This window comes from Numenius arquata, chromosome 16 (assembly GCF_964106895.1).
Source record: "Numenius arquata chromosome 16, bNumArq3.hap1.1, whole genome shotgun sequence".
Lineage (NCBI taxonomy): Eukaryota > Metazoa > Chordata > Aves > Charadriiformes > Scolopacidae > Numenius > Numenius arquata.
The window spans coordinates 6,007,256-6,026,588 of record NC_133591.1 but is presented as its reverse complement, the minus strand read 5'-3'; the positions used below and the strand labels follow the sequence as shown (position 1 = coordinate 6,026,588).

General features: G+C 50.9%; 1 protein-coding gene across 1 annotated transcript in view; it reads left to right on the top strand.

The window, feature by feature from the left end:
- The window catches only part of NCOR2 (nuclear receptor corepressor 2), a 177,456-nt gene that overhangs the window by 20,364 nt on the left and 137,759 nt on the right, over positions 1 to 19,333 (top strand). Inside the window, exon 3 of the mRNA XM_074159904.1 lies at positions 4,152 to 4,332. Within this exon, the coding sequence (XP_074016005.1) occupies positions 4,152 to 4,332 (181 nt within the window). The remainder of the gene's footprint in view (positions 1 to 4,151; positions 4,333 to 19,333) is intronic.

Genomic DNA, 19,333 nt, shown 5'->3' with positions numbered 1-19,333 from the left:
GCCAGCCCCGTACGTGGTTTTCTTGCTGCCTGGTGGCAGGTTTGCTCCTACAAACCCTACAGTTTCTCTAACAAGTCTCAATTTGCCCAGTCTCCCACTCTGGCTACCATTAGCCATAAAGCGGTTGCTGAAACCTCTGACAAATCTTAGTGTTGGCTATAAATAATTCACTTCAACACTAATGGTTTTCTATATTACTTGCTCTCAAAAGCATTTTATTGTCTCTCTGTATCTGTGGGGGATGGAGACTTTTTTTAAAGCTTATTTTTGGAGACAATTTCCCACCAAACCATCTCAGCTAGAGGAAATAAACAGCTGCAGCAAAGCGATTGTTTGTCTTGGTTCTGGTTCCAAGAGATGGCAAGAGCCAGTTTTCCAGCCCGGTTATGTTGTTTGGCCCCGTAATGTAGGGAATAATATTTGTGGATGGGAGCAAAACTGAAAATGTGCCCTTGCTGGGAAGTTGGTGGGAGCCAGATCAGAGTTGCTGCTGGTGTTTTGAGTCCTTGGTGCAGGAGGCACGTCTTTGTAAAGTCAAGCCGGGTTCACTGGATGTTGCAGAACAGCAGTCGTTCCTCCTCTTGCCACCTTCTGCTGCTCAGCTGATGGAGAAACGGGAAGGTTTGAAGAGCAGGGGAGGGTTGTGTTGCTCTGAAGAGCTGGGCAGCGTGCTCCTGAGGTGGGTTAGTGGAGTGGGAGAGTCCTCTTTGACCTCCCGAAAAGTTTGTATTTGCCCAGTTCCCTGGGATTGGGCTTCAACAAAGTAAAGAAGATTAAGGAAAGATCCATTTAGATCTCATCAGGGCTGCTCTTACAAGCCCCAAGAGCAGCTCAGGATGTCTCGTCTGATCCTCTCTCCCAGGAGAGAGATGCTCTCAGCTTCCTCTATACCCAGCTAGCACTCAGCCTCTTTTTTAAGCCCATTTTGTGCTCAGCTGGTTCTGGTGTAGGTATAAGGTAGCAGAAGATGTTTCCCAGGTCCCAGTGACGCACATGCGCTGGAGCAAGCTGTAGAACTTTATCTGCTCATACCTTCCTAATGCCCCGTGTGAGTCTGCCGAGGAAGCGGCCCCAGTGAATGAGTAACGCGGCTCTGCAGCTGGTAGGGTGCGATTAATTTGTCAGATTAGTAATAAACCAAAGGTCTAATCTTGGGTTATCTTGGTCTTCTGGACCGGGACCTGCCCAAAGCAGAGCTGCAGGCGGATGGCTGGGTGTCAGGGCAGACCCCGGGTACCCAGCCTTGGTGCGTCAGCAGATCTCACACCGCTGCCCTTGTTTAAAGTAGTTCAGTGTTTGTGGCGAAAGGCTCCAGGTGAGGACTAATCCGCCCCACTTCATAATTAACGCTGGCTTTTGGGTTATTTCATTTAATCATGCATAACTCATATGCAATTAAAAACACTCTTTCCCTTCAGCAAAGTAGGAATCTCTGGAATAAACCAGCCAGGTGGGAACTATTTGGAAAATGCAGCAAAACCCCAAACTCAGTATAATGGGAAGGTTTTTTAGGCAGGGCTATTTTTACGCTGACAGCAATGTCATCGCTGTATAAAAGTCTGCTGTGAAGAGCTCGCTGCAGGTGTGGATGTAAAGAGTGAAAGGTGTGAAGGCTTCAAGCAGGAGCGCTTGTATCTGCAGCCAGGACAGGCTGAGCGGGTTGTGTCGGGCAAAGCAATCTCGGGAGCGGCTGGAAATTCCAGTGGATAAACTTAATAGCAGTTCCAATGGATGTGGAAATGGAAATAAAATAGCACCCTATAACATTGCAGCTGCTTTCCCCGGCATGGCCCCTGCCTCGCTGTAAGAAACTGCCTTTGTAAAGCTGAGTGTTGCTCTTATCTTAAAAATACATGTTTTTTTTCTGAGCGTAGCAGTCGTGTCGGGTTGTGTGGGGTTCCTGACAACTGCAGAGGTCTCAGAGCTGTCCTGTGTCAATTAGCAGCTTCTGAGTAATACAGCCTTAAAAAAAAAAAAAAAAGTGAAAATAAATACATCTGATTTTTAATTGCCTCAGTACAGCAGAGCCTTGGGTGTTGGAATATTTTAACACCTGCCCAGCTCAACAGTTGCTTATTGTTACTGGGTTTTACAGCAGAGCCCGCAGTCTCGGCGTGCAGCTGCGGACGGGCAGAGTTTGCACGAGGGCTTGGGACAAGCCAGCAGGAAACCTGAGAGGAGCCACAAGATATTTCTGGGCTTGCTGAGAAAAGCTGAGGGTCGTTTGGTGGGAAAGCGTTCTCAGGTGAAGCGAGTTCTCCTTCGCTGCCAAGTTTTAAGAGCTGCTCTGCTCCGAAAGGTTGGCTGCGTGAGCTGTGCGCTCGCTTTCCCGGAGGCTGGGGACCGGCATGGCAAAGGCAGCGCCGAGCATCCCTGCATCCCTGCGCACCCATCCCCTTTTCGCTGGGGAGGAGGAAGAGGATGAGCCAGATTAGGTTTCTGTGTGTCAGCAGCAAAGCTCCTGCCTGAATCCCAGTGCCGGCCACCTGTGCCAAACCCACAGCAGCAGAGTTTGGCTTGCACATGCTCTGTGCCTGCTGTTGATGTTTAAATTAAAAAAAAAAATAAATAAAGAGGAAAAACAAAAAAAAAAGCTGTATCTTGCTCCCTGGAGCGGGGTAAGGTTTGGTGCGCTGCTGCAGGGGAGGGCAGAGGGCTTTGCCCAAGGTGGTGCCCCTGAGGAGGTGGCTTTTACTGGGGTTCCTCCTCTCCCTGGATGTAGTCCAGAGCCGTTACAGCCGCTGGAAAGACTCCTGCTGGCTCCAGACGGTTCTGGGTCCTTCCCTTTTTGTCATCCTCTCCGAGATATTTAATTAGCTAGGTAAAAATGAACGTCAGCAGTTGCAGTTTGTGGGTGGGGGCCAAACAATGCCCAAGTTCCCCTGTCTGTTATGCTTGCTCTTGACAAAACGCATCCCCTCCCTTCCTCCCCTTCGAGTAGCTTCAAAGGCTGTTTAGTTTGTCGTTGTTTGGTGACTGGGGAGGATACTTCACCACGCAGCTCAGGAGAACTTGAGCAATCTTGTTTAAGGGAGAAAGGGGAAAAAAAGCCATTTTTTTCCCCAAGCTTTGAATCCCTGTGCTTCATTTTATTTCTATTTTTTTAAGAGACACTTCTGCCTGAAGTGTTAAAAACACACCCTTGGAGCTGCTGCAGCAAAGCTGATCCTTGGGCATAGTAAAAGGTTTAATGTATTTTTGTAGGATCCCTTTACAGTTCCCACCAGAGAATCCTGCTAGGAAAAACAGAACTACAAAAAAAAGTTTTACATTTGTTGAAAAAAAAAAAAAAAAAACCCAAACAAACCCAAACCCAATTTCCAGGTATTATTAACTGCATCATATTTAACAGGTGAAAGAGTTTTGAGCCTGATGTGTTTTGTCGATGCAGTTGCTGTCATTGGATAATGTGCCTTTACAGCTTGCCAGGTCTGTCAGAGACGTGCAACTACATGTGGCCAGTTTCTTTCCTCCCCCATCCTGGAAGAATAAATCCCTACTGTCTAGCCACGGAGGAGTATGCATTTTTTCCCCAGCATATAATCTTTGGTATTCCTATGGAGGATGCTAAATATAAACAGGGGTGCAGGTACCTTTTGACTAAATAAGCCAAACGTGGCAGAAGGGAGCTCCGCCTGGTCCCTTCCCTCCCCTGAGGGGCCACAGGGGGATTTATGGGCCAGACTTGAGGATTTTTCTGAGCATTGGCTTGTTCTGGCCAGCCTGACCCATGTGACATGACAGGGAAGGCTCAAACTTGCAGCCTCTTTCACTTTGCCCTGGTGTAGGGACAGCCACCCACCACGTGTGGTGGGGCAGGAGATGGCAGTGGGGCTTTCCAGGTGACAGGGTGGCCTGTTGGACTTGGAGGATGATGGTGGTGCTGCATCCCATGTCCTGCTGCCCCGGGTGATGCCTGGTTCTGCCTGCGTGCAGAGGTGCTCTGTGCCCAGCGATCAAGCTACGGAGCATCCTGGTTCTGCAAAGACCTGAGATGTTTGAGTCCAGGACCACCTGGCCTCCTTTCACGCATCCTTCTGGGAAATGGGCAGAAGTTGAGCCCTCTGTCTTCCTTGAGTGGCTTGCAGTCATAGACCAGGGGAGAGCAGAGGTGGTTTGTTTTCTAAAGGCTCCTTTCTCTTTGTCCCCAGATCTCAGGAGCTGCACCTGAGAACTGAGGCGCATTCCTATCTCTCGGACCTGACCAAGCCGTCAGACTTGGAGTTTATTGAAACCAAGAGACCGCGCCTGGATCTGCTGCAGGACCCCCTGATGCGGCACTCGCCTCTCCTGAGCCAGAGCCAGCAGGGAGGGACAGAGGATCTCTCAAAGGTAAGGGGACAACGACTGGGGGTGGTAGCTGGGTGTGGGGTCTGTGTTTTGGGTTCCCCTTGGCTTGCGTAGAGCTACCTTTGAGGCTCTGAGCTGCTACTGAAATCAGCGTAGATCATGGTTCTTGATGCATCGAACAGTGCTTGGTGGTGTTGGATGATATTCGCTGAGTTGGGGTGACCGCTTTGAGGAAGCAGAAGCACGTCAGCTTTCCCCATAATGGATGCAGTCACGGGCTTGCATTTACTGGACTATTAGATGCACCAGGACAATTTGGAAGCTCCTGTAGGCTGAATTAGGGCTGGTTGTGTCTGGCTTCTCTGGATGCTGTGCCCTGATTTGATTTTTTACTTGACCTTTCTCATTTATCACATTTCTTTATTTAATATCGGTGTTTGAAGGGTTTGAAGCGGTTGCTGGTGTTTTTTTTAATATAATCTTCCGTAGGAAAACCTCCCTTGTCTTAGTCTCATTTAACAAAGCAAATTGTTTACTTGCAATTGTCCCCTCTGCCCATGTAATAAATGCTGCAAAGAGAAATCCCTTGCTTGTGTGCCTGTTTGGATTTGCTTTCATCCTCTGATGGGGTAAATTGTATTTGATTTTACCTCGAGCTTGGACATATTCCTGGTTGGCAGGGAAGTCTTTCTGGGTAAGCAGGCTGGGGGCAGCTGCTTGCGCTGCCGCTGTGAGCGCCGAGGGGTAACGCAGCTGCAGGCTGGGCTTCGGAGATGTCTGAGCCCACAAGGAAATGGAAAGGATGTCGAATCCTTACCCAGGGGGATGGGGATGGTTTGCTGTATCATTGTGGGAGCTGACTGAAATAACACACAGGCAAGAAAGCTCTTGATTGGGAGTGCTGGGATAGTTGGACATATCTTATCCCTACAGTACTGGTGGGCCTTATGTGAGATCCCTCTGATCTGTCTCCAGTGAGAAGGATGTTTAACTCTGAGGTGGTTCAGATGCCAAGGGAGGCTGGGCAGGGTCTCCTGGAGGAGAGGGCTGCAGGGACTGATGGTCAGGAACGGTGAGCTGATGCCGGAAGGGATGGAGCGGCTCTTCTTTAAGAGCTGTGTTTGAACTCGGAGACCATGAGAAATGCACCAGACATGTCAGCTTGGTCTCCTTTAGCTTTTGGTAGTGTGTTGCCTTGGAAAAGATGCCTCTGAGGTGTTGTGGCTCTTCTGTGTCCCATCTTTGCTGCTTCGTCCAATATGTGTCTTAATGAGGTGATGCTGTGACCAGCCAGGAGTCTGCGCTGTGTGCCACCGGGACTTATTGTGGTGGCTCTGAACCATAGGGTGTACTTGAGGTATGCTGGGTTGGGTGGCTGATGGGAAAAATAAACTGTTGGCCATGAAACAAAGAAATATCCCTCTCCGAAGACGTGAGGAAACCAGGACGGCTTTTCTGTCTGCACATTATTTCCATCAGCAGTTCTGTTCTGCTTCTCACCGGAAAACCACGTATTGTCTCAGCTATTTGTTTCTAATAGGCAAAGCCGCTCTTGAGGCATTAGTCGGTGAGTTCAGGGCTGCATTTGCTGCTTGGTCTGTGACACGTTTCCAAGAATTACATGCATTTTATGAGGCTTAAAACATTTGTTAATGAAAGAGAGAGAGAGAAAGCTGTTAGATACAATTCATCAAGACAAGATTATGCTTTTAGTGGAGCCATTTGTAATTTCAGAGTCTGGAAGGGAGAAAAAAATGTGGTGTCCCTGACTGGGGAGAGCCTAAGTGGAGCCGGGATTAGTTGCTCAAAATTAGTGGGGGCTGTTTCCAGAATGGGTTTGATGGAGCTCACTGCAAGACTGCGATGATCTCAGTGCAGTTTGAGTGATTGGGAGCAGAAGGCAAGTCTGGGGTGTAAGCCCACCGTTCTGAAGGTATAGCTGCCTTTGCAGCTTGGGAAATTGGATTAATAGCAGTCTTTTGACTTTATTCTTGAGCAGTCATCCTCAGACTAGTCTATAAACTGCTTGTGGACATTACGGTCGTGGTAAAGCTCCTGCAGCTGATCTGTGTACCACCAGACCCAGAACGGTCCCGCCTCAGCGTGTTAGAGGGACCGTTCTGGGTCTGGTGGTCCAGAGGAAATGTGAAGAGTCTGGTCTTTGGCCACAAGCTCTGGACACTTGTGAATCTGTGCTATTTACACATGTAAAACTACTTCTTGCATCTGTGCTAAGCCAGCAACAGTTGAATTTGGCACTTGGCTCTGATGTGAGTCACCATCCAGAAGAGCTGATAAAGACCTTCCCAAGAGGCTCTGTGCTGAGCTCCTCTGCCTGGTTGATGGGGCCTCCTAAAACAACACATCCCGATGCAGCCTGTCCTGGTGGCTAATCCCCACTTGGCTCCATCCCTCGGACACTGGCCTGCGCTTCTAGCAGCACCGTGTTTTTCCTGCTTGCTCAGCACGTCCTCCCATTCTCAGGGGTTCTTCTACAAGCTTCCTGCCTTCCCACAAACACTCTGCAAGGTGGGTGCAGAGCCAGAGGTCTCGTGCATCCCCAAGCTGCGTGTGGACCAGAGCGGTGGCAGGATGTGTGGCACACGGGTGGTGGCAGGACGTGTGTCCCAGTGACCAGAGCTGGAGAAAGAGAGAGGAATTTGCTGTACCATTTGTGCTGCTGACTCAGTGCCCGACAAAGTCGTTCGATACTCTGTCTAGGGCAGCTTTGTGAGCCGGGTGAGATGCACCACGTGAGGCCAGTGTTACCAAACACGCTGGTGGTTGTTTGGACGGAGTATCCAAGGACTTGTTCGTTTACCCCTTACCCCATTCCACGTTGTTGCAGTCACTGCGTGGGGACCAGCTCAATTTACTCATCAGAGTAACAGCGCTACGACTGTTTTTCATGGTGATTTTGCAGATGAGCTAATTTTTGCAGTGTAAAGAGCTCCACAAAACCCTCAGTAAGAAGGGCAGGGGTTTGGTTATATCCTCTGGGTGCCAGCCTGACTGTCCCACAGGACATAACTAATCAGCAGCAGTGGATGTCGCTCTCGGGCAGTGGGTACCTGTCTCTCTCTGCTGGTTTCAGAGGAGCAGTGGAGCTGAGATGCAGAGTCAGGCCTGTGGTGGTGTGAGTTTAGCACGTCGCTGATAACTGCTGGTTATATCGGATTTACCAGCCTTCAGCCCAGGGGAGAGAAGCTAACACCATTCCTGCACATTTCCAAGGCCTTTGTTTTGGGCCATAATCTGTGCTCTGAACACAGATGAAGTAATGGATGTGGCAAATGCTGGCAATAGGTTCCAGAGTTGTTTTCCCAAAGATAATTGGATCTCTTAGGTCTTTTATTCCTCGTCTATCTCTCCCAAACGTGGGGTGAGCTGGGCCCCTCTACCTCATTCAAGATCACTGCAGCCTCACTCCAAGCAAAGCTGAGTTTGTAAGGAGAAGGTAATGTCTTCTATTAGATCAGCGCATTATAGCTGGAGAAAACAGACACGCTTCTGGGCAGCATGCCTTTCAAAAGCAGCAGCTTTACAGCTAAATCTCAGTTGTTCTAGTAAAAGATATTACCTTTCCTTATGAACCTCTCATTGCTCATATCCTTGAACACTCATGTTTCTGTTCAAGCTGTAGAAGAGAAGGTTGTTTTCTTGCCTGCTTTCCCCCTCTTGAGCATCTTTTTCCCTACAAGAGGGGTTGCTGGGACGTTGCTGTGGTGCATATATATAGTCCTGTGCTCCTGCTGCTGGATGTTGTCAGGAGGGCTCAGTCTGTCGGGGGAAAAGTGAAATCTCCCCATGCCCTCTGTGCCAGGGTGGGCTGATGCTGCCTCTGAGAAGGTGCTCCCTTGAGCTGGCTGAGAATAACCAGGCACAACTAAAGCAGGACTGTTTTTTCAATCACTGCAAGCCTGGATGTGAGATCCACTGGAAGAGCTGCCGTGATGCAGATTTGCCGGGTGTGCTCTTGGCAGAGATGCGAGAGCTGGTTCCCAGGACACTCGGTGGCTTCTGCTTTCTTTCTGATAGAGAAAGTCATGGATCTTCATCACGTAACAGCAGATAAGAGTAAAACAGACGGCTCCAGAGCAGGCCAGCAGCATCTCTGCACGACCCCCTGTCTCTGTGCATACGTGCGCAGCTGGTGCTGCCTAGATCCTGCCCCGTAGGGACAGCGAGCGTGGCACGCCTGGTCCAGCAGCGCCTGCTCTCCCCTCTCCAGAGCTGGAGGTTAGTCCTGCCTCTCCCATCTCTTCTGATTCCCGCTGTGCTTCCACTTGTTCTTCTTCCCGTTTCTGAGACTGCTTTTCCACCACGTACGTGGTTTGCTGCTCCTTCCTATAGGATGTGAGTCAGTCGTGATCTGCATTTAGTCCCCTCGCAAGGGCTGGCTGGCTGCAATTCCGCGTAGCCTATTGCTCCAGCAGGAATATGCTTACGGGGAGCCATGTAGTCCTACCGGTACGGGGCTGGGTGGAGGCTTAGGAAACCTGAACCTTGCTGCCATCTGCCCTGGCAGGCCGCTGGTCACTGGGTAAGTCTCTTCCCCTTTCTGTGTCTCAGATTTCCCCATCTGTACAAGGGACAATGCCACTTCCCTCTTTTGTAAAATAATTAACAACTATTGATGGAAAAAGGCTATTAAGAAGCCATGTGTTGTTAGGACTTGGACTCTGCTTTACATTGTTGAAGGGTTTTAATTTCTTCCCTTTCTGCATGAGTGTGTTTTTTGTTGTGCTACGGACTAAAATCTGGAATAAGAAAAGAGAAGGGGGGAGTATTGGAAAAGACAGCATCAAGGCCAGGAAATACGTATGGCAAAGCAGAAATTAGGGCAAAGGGTATTTTGCTTTGATGCACGTTAATGTAGCTTTAAAAGCAATTAATTGAAAAAGGAGGAATTAACACATTTAAAATGCCTTTTTAATGATGCATTGAAGCCAGCAGCGTACATGCCAAATTTCACACTGGCTGCCCATTCCGGAGCCCAATTTACAATAAAGTCCTGGAAAACAGGCTGTGAGATGGAAAGGCTCTTGGCTAGCCTGCTAACTCCTGCCCCGGCTGCAGGCTGGCAGAGCACTGAGGACAACCGAAAGGCCTTTCGGGAGCCCTGCTTCCTCCTCCCCATGCTGGCCGGTGCCTTGGCAGTGCTGTCCCCTGGGAGCTGCTCCATCCCTCGCCGAATACGCTGGGGGAGAGGAGCCGGGGACTCCTGCAGCAGGGTTTGCTCCGTCATGGGGAAGGATGCTTGGAGGGGCAGTGCTGCAGCTCCCAGCACGGATATCTGGGCTGGCTGGTAAATCACCAGTGGCGTTTGTGCTCCGTGGCTCTGTTATGGGAACATTGATCTTGTTGCTGGGATTAACCTCTCAGAGTTTCCAGTGGGCTGGTCTCGCAGTTATTAATGAAACTGGCTGGAACTTGTGTTGACCTTGGCAGAGGCCCCAGTTGGCTTGGAGGTGACTGGCAAAAGCATAATCTCTAATTGAGTAATCCAGTGCTGGGGGAAGGGAGCGGAGGGGGTGGAAGCGCAGCAGTGCTTTGAACCGGGAGAGCCACGGCGCTCCGACGGGATGCGTAGGAGTGGAGCGCTCAGAGAGGCGCTGAGCACGCCGGCCGCTGAGGGAATTAGCAAGGAAAAGCGAGGCGGCACCTTGGTTCCCGCACCCCAGGCTCCCTCTTGCAGAAACCAGCCCTGAATTCCAGCGCCTCCCCGTGATTTATTGCCGCAGAACAATAGCGCAGAGGGGCTGGAGAACGAAATGAGGCTGTGAGTGTCGGCTGTCCCTGGGCGCGTGTCCTCCCGTAGCCTTGAGTCTGCGGCGTGGATCATGCTGGGCTCTCCCTTCCCTGCTGGAGGTTGTTTTTCACTTGGGAAAAAGAGCCCTGGGCCAGTTTCCAAGAGTTTATGATGAATGTCTTCAAGCAGGGACCCAGTGACAGCGCATGGTGGTCCTCCTTGGCGATGCACCTCTGCTGCAGGAGAGGGAGCCATTTTCTTGGCCAGCTGTGGCAGTGCCCACATCTGGTGCGGAGAAGGTAGCTGGCAGGGAGCCCCATGGGATGCCCAGGCAGAGGGATCCTGCAGAACCAGGGTAGCACTGATAGAGAGGGGACATCCTGATGCTGCCAGCTCTCTGCTTGCTCCAGGTTATCCAAAACCCAAGTGAGATGCAGAGCTCAGTGCTGGTCCGTGGCTTGATCAGCCCTGTGGAAGATGAAATGCCTCAAATGACTTGCCGCAAGAAGATAGTTCTCACCCTAAGGACGGCAGTGTGCTCAATGCAAAACCCACACGTGCCTTGTGGCCTCCCAGCTACTTCTTGGAGGAGCGGACTTCTGTGGAAGTGGCTCTAACCTCGGCTCTGAGGAGTGAAATGCAACAATTTTACTGGGTACAAACATACCTATGTCTTTCCTGCTTTTGTCCTCCTTCCCCTGCAGAGAACAACATTTCTTACTAACTCTCTGTGGAGCCCTCTTGGCCGGGGGGCAGGCTGGGCTTCTCCTGTGGTCTCGAGGCTGCTGGTGTTGTTGGGTGCCCATCAGAAGCGAGTGGCATGGGGTTCTTGAGTTCAGCAGCTGTAGGAGGATCCTCCTGCAACGTGTTCAGCATCCACCCGTCTGCCGTGTGGTTGCTCATGCTGTTGACTTGTGCCTGATAAAAATCTGATTGCAAAAACGATTCGGTGGGATGGGAGAGGGAAGGGGGGGGATGACTTTGCGTTAGGGCAGCAATGATTCAAAGCTATTTCTGGGAAGATGAGGGAGATGTTGGCATTCTCTGTCATTCCAAACATATTTAAAAGCTGAAATATTTGCATTGTTCACGTTGTCATAGTGCAAACACTTCTGGCTGGGTTTCTCCCTTCCCCTGCTTTCCTTCCTGCTCCGAAGATCATTTCCAAAGCATGGGAGGATGAGTGTGAGTGTGTTGAGCCCTGCTCACCCGCATGTGGACACACACCTTTGGGATGTGGGTCTGCCATGTTCCAGCAGCCTGGCTCTCCTGGCGTGCCCGGGAGTTCATGGCAGTGGCCGTGCCAGGATGGCTGCAAGGGCTTGTCAGCAGCCCGTGCCGTGCACCAGCTCGGGATGGGAAGCCAAGGGAACAAACAGCCGGAGGAGTGTTGGAGCTGAAATGGGATGCTCCGTCCCGTGCACAGGCTCATGCTGGTTTCATTTGGAAACCAGATGCTCTCAGGCTTTGTGTAGTCCTTGTGAGATGTTCAGCTCCTCCAGCCGGCTCTGGGCGAGGGGGGGGGAGAGTAAAGGGAAGGAGCCCTGACATTGACAAGAAAACTGATTTTTATTCCATTTTTCAGCAGAAGTTCCTATGTCTGAAGAACTGAACTATGATCCGAGAGGCTTGGGCATGGCAGGGAAAGCCCTCGTGAGCTGCGTAAACGCTCTGGGGCAGGATGTAAAAACTGAGCTTGACCTTCCCTGAGCCACCTGCAGCCCGGCTCTTCCTGCCCCGACTGCTCCAGCCCACAGTGGTCCCCGCGCCATGGAGAGCGGGGCCAGGGCTCAGCACGGCTGGGAAACCCACGGGCGAACTGACAGTGCCTCAAGCGCAGGCTGTTGTTTCGCACATCTTGGGCTCATTTGTGGTGATCGACACCAAAACAACCTTTTAAATTGCTTTCCAAGCCGTAGCGGTGGAGAAGGGCAGCGTGATAAAGCTGGCTGCTTCTCGGGAGCCTGCTTCATCATTTACATAATTGGACTTCTCTGTTCCATTCAGTCAATATTACAAGACTCGCACAGTGCGACATCTCACCTGATCTGCTTGAGGGAAAGAAAGTCCCTTGATTTTGTGTGCCTCACCCCTGTAATTGAAAGAAATATTGCCTGTTTTTTCTGCTTGCAACAGGGCAGTGTTGTGAGCTGGGTGTGCTGCGTGGATTAATGGCGATTTTTCTTCTCCGTCTTTGAAGTGTTTGTACGTGTTATGTGTACCTATTTTTTTCCTTAAATAGTAAGGATTCTTATGTGCCCTGTTATGTCCTGGAAATACAGGAGAGCGGATCTAGTTTGCTACTTAACTTTGTCAATCCTTGGGTGGGACTTAGGAAGTGGGGTTGGTGTGGCAGGAACTGGCACCGGTCTCCTGTGCATCACTTCGAAGCACAGGGTCGGTGTGGGGTGAGGAGGGCTGTGTGGCCACCGTGGCTCTCCCCTGCCAGCAATCTGGTTTTCCACACTTGGGGTAAAAAAGAAACCCCCACCTGGCATGAATTTCCAAGGGAGAATTCAGTCCTGGTACCAAAGTGATGTCCTGGCTATTTTTTTCTCCCTATTCACAAGCATGTACATCTTCTCGCAGATGAACTTGGCAACCCTGTGCTCCCCTCCTCACCAAGGGTCTTCCTGGGGAGGGTGAAGGGTTTGGTGGAAGCAGCTCGGGTGTCTTCTCTGTGAACGTACAGCACCAAGCACATTTTTGGTGCTGTACTTTTCCATGGTTATGAAATGCAGCTCATCCATAGCTCTGACTCACGCAACGAAAGACAGTGAGTTGTGACACCGATCAGATTAATTTTGCGTGCTGTGTTTGGAGGAGGAGGGTATTTCACGCTAAAGCCTTCCTTCCCGGCGCTGGGTGGAAAGCTGTGGAGGAGACACAACAGCAATCGATGGTGTTTGCCTGCTGCTGCTGGAGGGGATGGAGCTGGGGGAGTGATTTCAGAGATGGATTTGGCAGAGAGGAGTTGCTGCTCTTTGTGCCTGTGGTGATGGAGCTGTAATAACATATTGAACATGGCAACAGCCCTTGCTAAAGCTCCGTGACTCTACGTCCGGGCTTCGTGGAGCCTCATCTCTTAACAACACCCTCAACATCGATAACAAGAGAGGAGCTGTCGAGTGCCAAAGGGCCTAGTTACAATCGCTCGCTGAAAAACTCCTTTCTGTTTGGACTCAAACCTGCTTTTTAAACATAAAACCTCTCTGGCTGTGTTTTAGGCGGAGAACATTCAGAGGTTTTTCTGGCTTGCTCCACCACGAAATGCTCTGCAGCTTCGTGCTGTATGGGGGGGCCGAGGGGTGATGGACACTGGTGAGCATCAGGAATGCTGGCTGCGTGCTCGGCGAGCGGAGAGGGGTTGTTTTAGGACAAGCTGACAGGCCCTTGGCTTGTTCTGCTGCTCTCGAAAAATGTAATTCTAATTCTTGGCACCTTTTTTCCAGAGGATAAGGAGCGAGAGCGCAGTGGAGCCTGCTCCCTCTGCCCTTGGAAATGGGATTTTACCCAGCAGCATAGCTGGCTTTTGGGGTGCGAGCGATGTGCTCTGTCCTACCCCCAGTTTGGTGAATCAAAAGCTGGAATTAGTGGGGGAGAAGCAGCGTGGGATGAAATAACCCGAACCACCTCCTAGCAGTCCTGACCTAGATCTAGTTACTTTTTGGTCATCTTGGCGCTCTGACCGAGCATCTTCTGCACGTGCCGGTGTTCAGCCCAGCTTCTGCTTGCCCTCATCCTGGCCCGGGAACGTCAGCCCCTTTAGTCCTGCTCCCGGTACCTTTTCCTGTGGGATGCAGGGGAAGAGCGGAGCACTGTCCTCTGGCAGTGCTACGCAGCAGAGGAGAAGGGCAGCAGACGTGGGGTTGTGCAGTGCGTGGTGCCTCCACCACATGCTTGAGGGGTCCATGCGGGGCTGCAGAGCCTGCAGCACCCTGCTCCAGCACACGCTGGCAGCAGGTTTCTCCGGTGCTTTATCACCTTCTCAGCCTGCACGGTAATGCTTCCTAAGCTTGCCTTTGAACGACCTGCTCCGATCGCTGCCCTGACAAGGGACGTGGCTGATTTCTCTCCTCCCTGGGCTGTTCCCCGAGGAGCAGCAGTGATCATTTCTGCCTTCTGATCTCCGCTTTGGATGCTGTTGTTCCCCTGGCTGCTTAAGAAAGAACCGATTGCCTAGTGCAAATCAAGCTGTCCCACGTGGTTACGTGACCAAACCAAGCACAGGCTTTTATTCCAGGCTGTTTTTCAGGTCTGTGTTATTTTATCTTGTGCCAGCCATCACAGGCATGACGTAGAGCAGATTGCCCCCAGCAGCTAATGTGTTTCTGCCTCAGCAGCAGGCAGAGTGGCAGATGTAAACACTGGAACGCTATGGTTTCTCAAACACTAAAAGCTACTAAAGAATAGGCAGGTATGTCTATATAAATATATAGTGTGCGTTATATTAATGGCTTTCAGTATTTGGAGAGGGATTTGTAAATTCATGCATCCATGAATGTTTCATGTGTATATACTTTTTCACAGGTTTTGAAGTAATTGAAAAGTCGTCATTTTTTTCATATATATATACACATATATACACACACATATATATATATGCTGCCTCATGTACTTTTAAGCTGTTTTTTCAAAGGCTTCTTCTAGCTGTGCAGTTCAGTGATCCTGCCTTCAGCAGCCGCAAGGAAGAAAAGCTTACAGTCTCGAGCAAAGCTAAATATTGGTTTGAGTCAATCTGGGTGCACTTGGAGACATCACTAGTGTTCATGAATACAGCATAATCGCTGATTGGAGTGGGGAAATTTCATCATAAAGGCCCCAAAAGGGAGTTTTATTATTGCTTTCTTCCAAATGCCTGAATTTTATTAGCTTCAGTCATTCTTGGCAGGGCAGTGGAATGGGATTTTATAGTTAGCAAAGGAAAAGTAAACACAGTAATCATTTCACAGCCCTGTGCCTGCCAAACCAGGATGGAAATTCCAGCCTTGGTGGGAAGCTGCTGCTTTGCTAGCAGATAATAACAAATTCACTGTGGGCTTATTCTTGTTATAGGAGCTGTGATGTTCGGGGTATTTTTCTGTAAAAAAAGACTGGCCTGGAGAGGCAGGGGTGCTTTTATGCTTTTCTGCAGGAACAGCCTGAGCAGGGGTTTGTGGTTTGAGCGACTTCCACGGCCACTGACAGTTAGAGATGGTCCTTCTGCCCTGAGCCCTTGGGAGCTGCTTTATCCTGTGCTGTTGTCGGTATTTGGTCTTCCCTTGGTCAGTCTTGCTCTGATCATGGAGCCGAGTGATGCTCGAGGAGAGTCACGCTTGAGATGCTGCAATGGTCCCTACGCCATGAGACCACCTCTACTCACTGAATGGAGGGAAAAACATTCTATGGCCAAAAAAATCTCCAAACAAATCCAAAACTCTCATTAAAGGTTTGGTTTGCATCTTTTTCTGGGCTTGTCGAGGTGGCGGGCTTGGCTGCCAGCTCATGTCTGGACCAGCACCCACCTGCATTCCCTGTTGCGGGGGGACATTATTTCCTCACCTTTCCCACCCCACTGGCTGGGGGATGGCTGGCACTGCTGCCCCCCCTGCCCGCCACCTCCAGGGCTCAGCATGTGGCCTCCTGAGGCAAAAGCAGGCGGAGCAGCGAAGGAAATGGCTACTCAAACAAGCGGCGAATGTCGAGGCACCCCCTTCCACGTGTCTGCACAATTATTAGAACAATAAACCATTGAGCGCAGCCGGCGGCTGGCTCTGATGGATGGTGCAGCTGATGGTCGCTCTGCACCACCCCTGCTCCCCTGTCAGCACGTATCCTGCGCCCGGCCTTGTCCCCTCCTGCGTCTGCCTCGATGCCGGGGCCATGTCCCATCTCCCGGCGCGTGTCTCAGGGTGTTGTCACAGCATCACAGCTTGTGGAGTGCCAGGGACCACAGCTGGAGCATGTCCAGGGGGGCTGCCAGGCTGCTGGTTGATGCCCCGGGCAGTGGAGGGGCAGGTGGAGGTGGTGTCCCCACATGTCCCGTCCACGTGTTGGGGACGGTGCTTTGCAGGGTGCAGGGCCAGCACCCGCTTAAAGGGTAGATGCCAAAATGAAGGGGGAGTGTGGCTTCAGCAGTGTGTTGGGGACAGATGAGGCCACTAAAAGCTTCATTAAAAGCCCAGTCAGGCTGTTTCAAGGAATGGGCTTTTTTTCTCCTAAGCCTGTTCTTTACGTCGGTTAAAATTTTTTCAAAAAGCATCTAAGCAGCTGTGAGCATTGTTTCAGGCTTAAACAAGTTTTCCAGTGCAGCCACCTTGAAGTGGAAGTCATATCGGCTTGGATTCCTGATGGAAAAAGCTGTTTGGTTTTTTTGTGTCTCAGCCAGTGAAGTTCACGGGTCAGGTTCACCACTGGCCCCTCTCTGCTTCCAGGCAGCTCAGTCCAGACCTCATGTGCGTGTTCGAGTCTCACAAGACATGTGTGCGTGCGTACTGAGATGCTCTGATAGATGTAAAAAGACTTTACTGATAAAAATTGAACTTTGGGGATCTTTACTAGATTTTGGGGGCAGGGGAAGTCTTTGGAGTATTGCCATTAAGTCTGGTTTTCTTGCAGTCTTAGAATTTCTGGGTTTTACAGATGAGAGGTATTTGATGTGCTGAGAGCACAGCTAGGATGAACCTATGCATTAAGTGACCCTAAAGATGTTAGGGCAGTGAAGTGGTGGCATGCTGTTAGCGAGGGGAGCTCGATGGATTGCTGTAGGAGCAGTAACTTCTGTTTTTTGAGCTGGCGTCGTTGGAAGAGGAGCTGCTGGGAGTGAGCAGGAATTTGGTTCTGGAACCCATCAGCCCATGCCTGGTGCGCTGGGAGCCCCCAGTTGTTGGTGATTCTGGCTTGGTGTGATGGCTCTTGTATAAAAGAGAAGGTTTGGGTTGGTCCCACAACACATCTCCCAAACCATCTCTTGGGTCTTGCTTGCATTTCCTTTCTTCATCAGTCAAGCTCCTTCTCAGTAGGCAGCTCGACCTCCAGGAGTTGGGGAAAAATAATTTGGGTGATGGTTGTGCAGGGAGAACGGAGGGAGGGAGCGTGAGCAGCCTTTAGGTATGTCTTACTTGCGGTTAAATAGAGCTGTCTTCATTCATTCCCTTCCCTCCTCTCTAAATCCGATGCCCCTTTCAAGCCGCCTTCCCGATATTAATGCCGTGTGCCGGTCCTGATTAACTCCCGGACAAATCCCCTCTCCGTGGGGCGCCCGGGTGCATGGACCCCCCCCTTTGGATTTGCATGGCTGAGGAGTCCCCGCTCGCCCCTTTGCCTCTTGCCTCCTCCCCGGCAGGGAGAGGAGGAAATTTAAATGTTTCTGAAGAGCGACATTTCCATTTCAAAAGCTGTTCGCTCAAGTGCGTCTGGAGTGGGATTTCTCTCCCCCCCACTCCGCTCTGAATGGGAGCTTTAGAAGTCTCATTTCCTCTGCTTGATAACACCAGGCTGAGAAGGGCTTTTGTCTTTTCATTTCCCCTCGATTTTTTTATTTTTAAATAAGTGAGGTTTGGAGAAGCTGCCGCGGTGGATTTCCCCCCTGCCGTGTTTGTCCCTGTGCTGGAGGATGCACCTGCTGTCACTGGAGCTCCTTGGGGTGCAGGGACCCATTCCCTGGCCGTCCCCAACAGCACCGACCTGGGACCACCCTTCCCATCGCCCTGCTCAGGCTCCCGTGAGCAGAGGAGGAGGTTTGCTGGGCACATCCAGGCTCCTGTGAGCAGAGGAGGAGGTTTGCTGGGCACATCCAGGCTGTGGAGCACCATGCTGCTCTTCCCAGCCATCCCGACCCAGGCCTTTCGTGTCCCAGTGCCTGTGGGTGGTGCTGAGCCTGGCTCAGGATCTGGCCCCATGTTTGCAGGCTTGTTGCCTGCCTGCTTTTTGGCTGGTGTAGCTATGCCAGTTGGGGTAAAATTAGTTTTTTGTTTTTTTTTTTTTTTTAACGCGATGCTTACTGGTGGGCAGATGCAAGTGGATGCAGTTGCCTGGCTCCTGCTTTGGTGGGACTAACACGTGCTGATGTAGGCACTGTCCCACTTGTGTGATGGCATTCGTGCTGGTCACTTGACTACTGAACTAGTATAAAAGTAGGGGATTTTTTTTCTGCAAAGGCGTTTTTTAAAAAAGGCAAACTTGGACATGCTTTTCGTGTGGTGTCTGGGGCTTGAGGGCTTTCCACCTTCTTGAGGACCAGCTGGGATTTGGCATGTTCCAGCATCCTGAGATCATAGGGAATACACATGCTGGGATTAACATGGACCTTAATGCTACATCCCTGCGTGGTTGCTGGGCTGGAAAGACTCAGACCTTGCTTTACTGCCTGTGGCAGCTGAAAGAGGATGGGTGGCATTGCAAAAAATAAATGGTGGGAGGCTAAAACTTTAAAACGCACAGGGTGTTATGTTCCCCTGGGGTTTGCCAGGTTGGGTGACAGGGTGCTTCCCAGGCTGCTGGAGGAGGTTTGGGGGTTCTACACCAACTGCCTGCACCCCCAGGCATCTCCTGCCTAAAGAGTCACCCCAAGCAGCAGGCATGTGGAGAAGTCATAGAATCATGGAACCGTTTAGGTTGGAAACGAATGCCCCTTAAGATCATTGAGTCCAGCCATTAACCCAGCACTGCCAAATCCACCACTAAACCATGTTCCTAAGTACCACATCTACACGTCTTTTAATGCAAAAGGGGAGGGTTACAGTCACATGTGGGAACATGTCAGCATGTCCCGCGTTTCCGTGGAAGTCTGTAACAATTATTCAGGGTTTCCTGTGAAAGCTGCCCAAAGTTGGCCGGTTCCAGGGCAGGCGAGCGTGGTTTGAGCTTTGCTGGGAGGACCGGTGGCCGGCTCTGCTATGAGCTCCCCCGTCACCTTTAAAATTTGGTTCTGCAAAGCCAGGAGGTGCTAACGCTGCCGCCCTGGCCGAGCACCAAATTGGGCAATTAAAAATTTGCCTCCCTGCTTTCACGCTTAACATAATTGGAGACGCTTTTCACAGTTTGCTCCTTTTTAAGGGACATCAAACAAGCGCTCGCCTCCCTTGTAATTTGTTCGTCTGTCTCCAGAGCATTTGGAGGGGGCTCAGGGCAGCCCCCTCCTTTTGGCCTCCGTAAACCCAAGGGACGTCTTAGTGTCTCGGGTCCTGGTTTTGAACATCCCGGTGCAGGATTGTTATGTGCCTGGTGCCTTTTTCATGCGAACCTTTACCTCCCCAGCGCTGTCATTTTGTGGCTGTTTTCCATCAGGCTCTGCAAGGGCTGGCAGAGGGG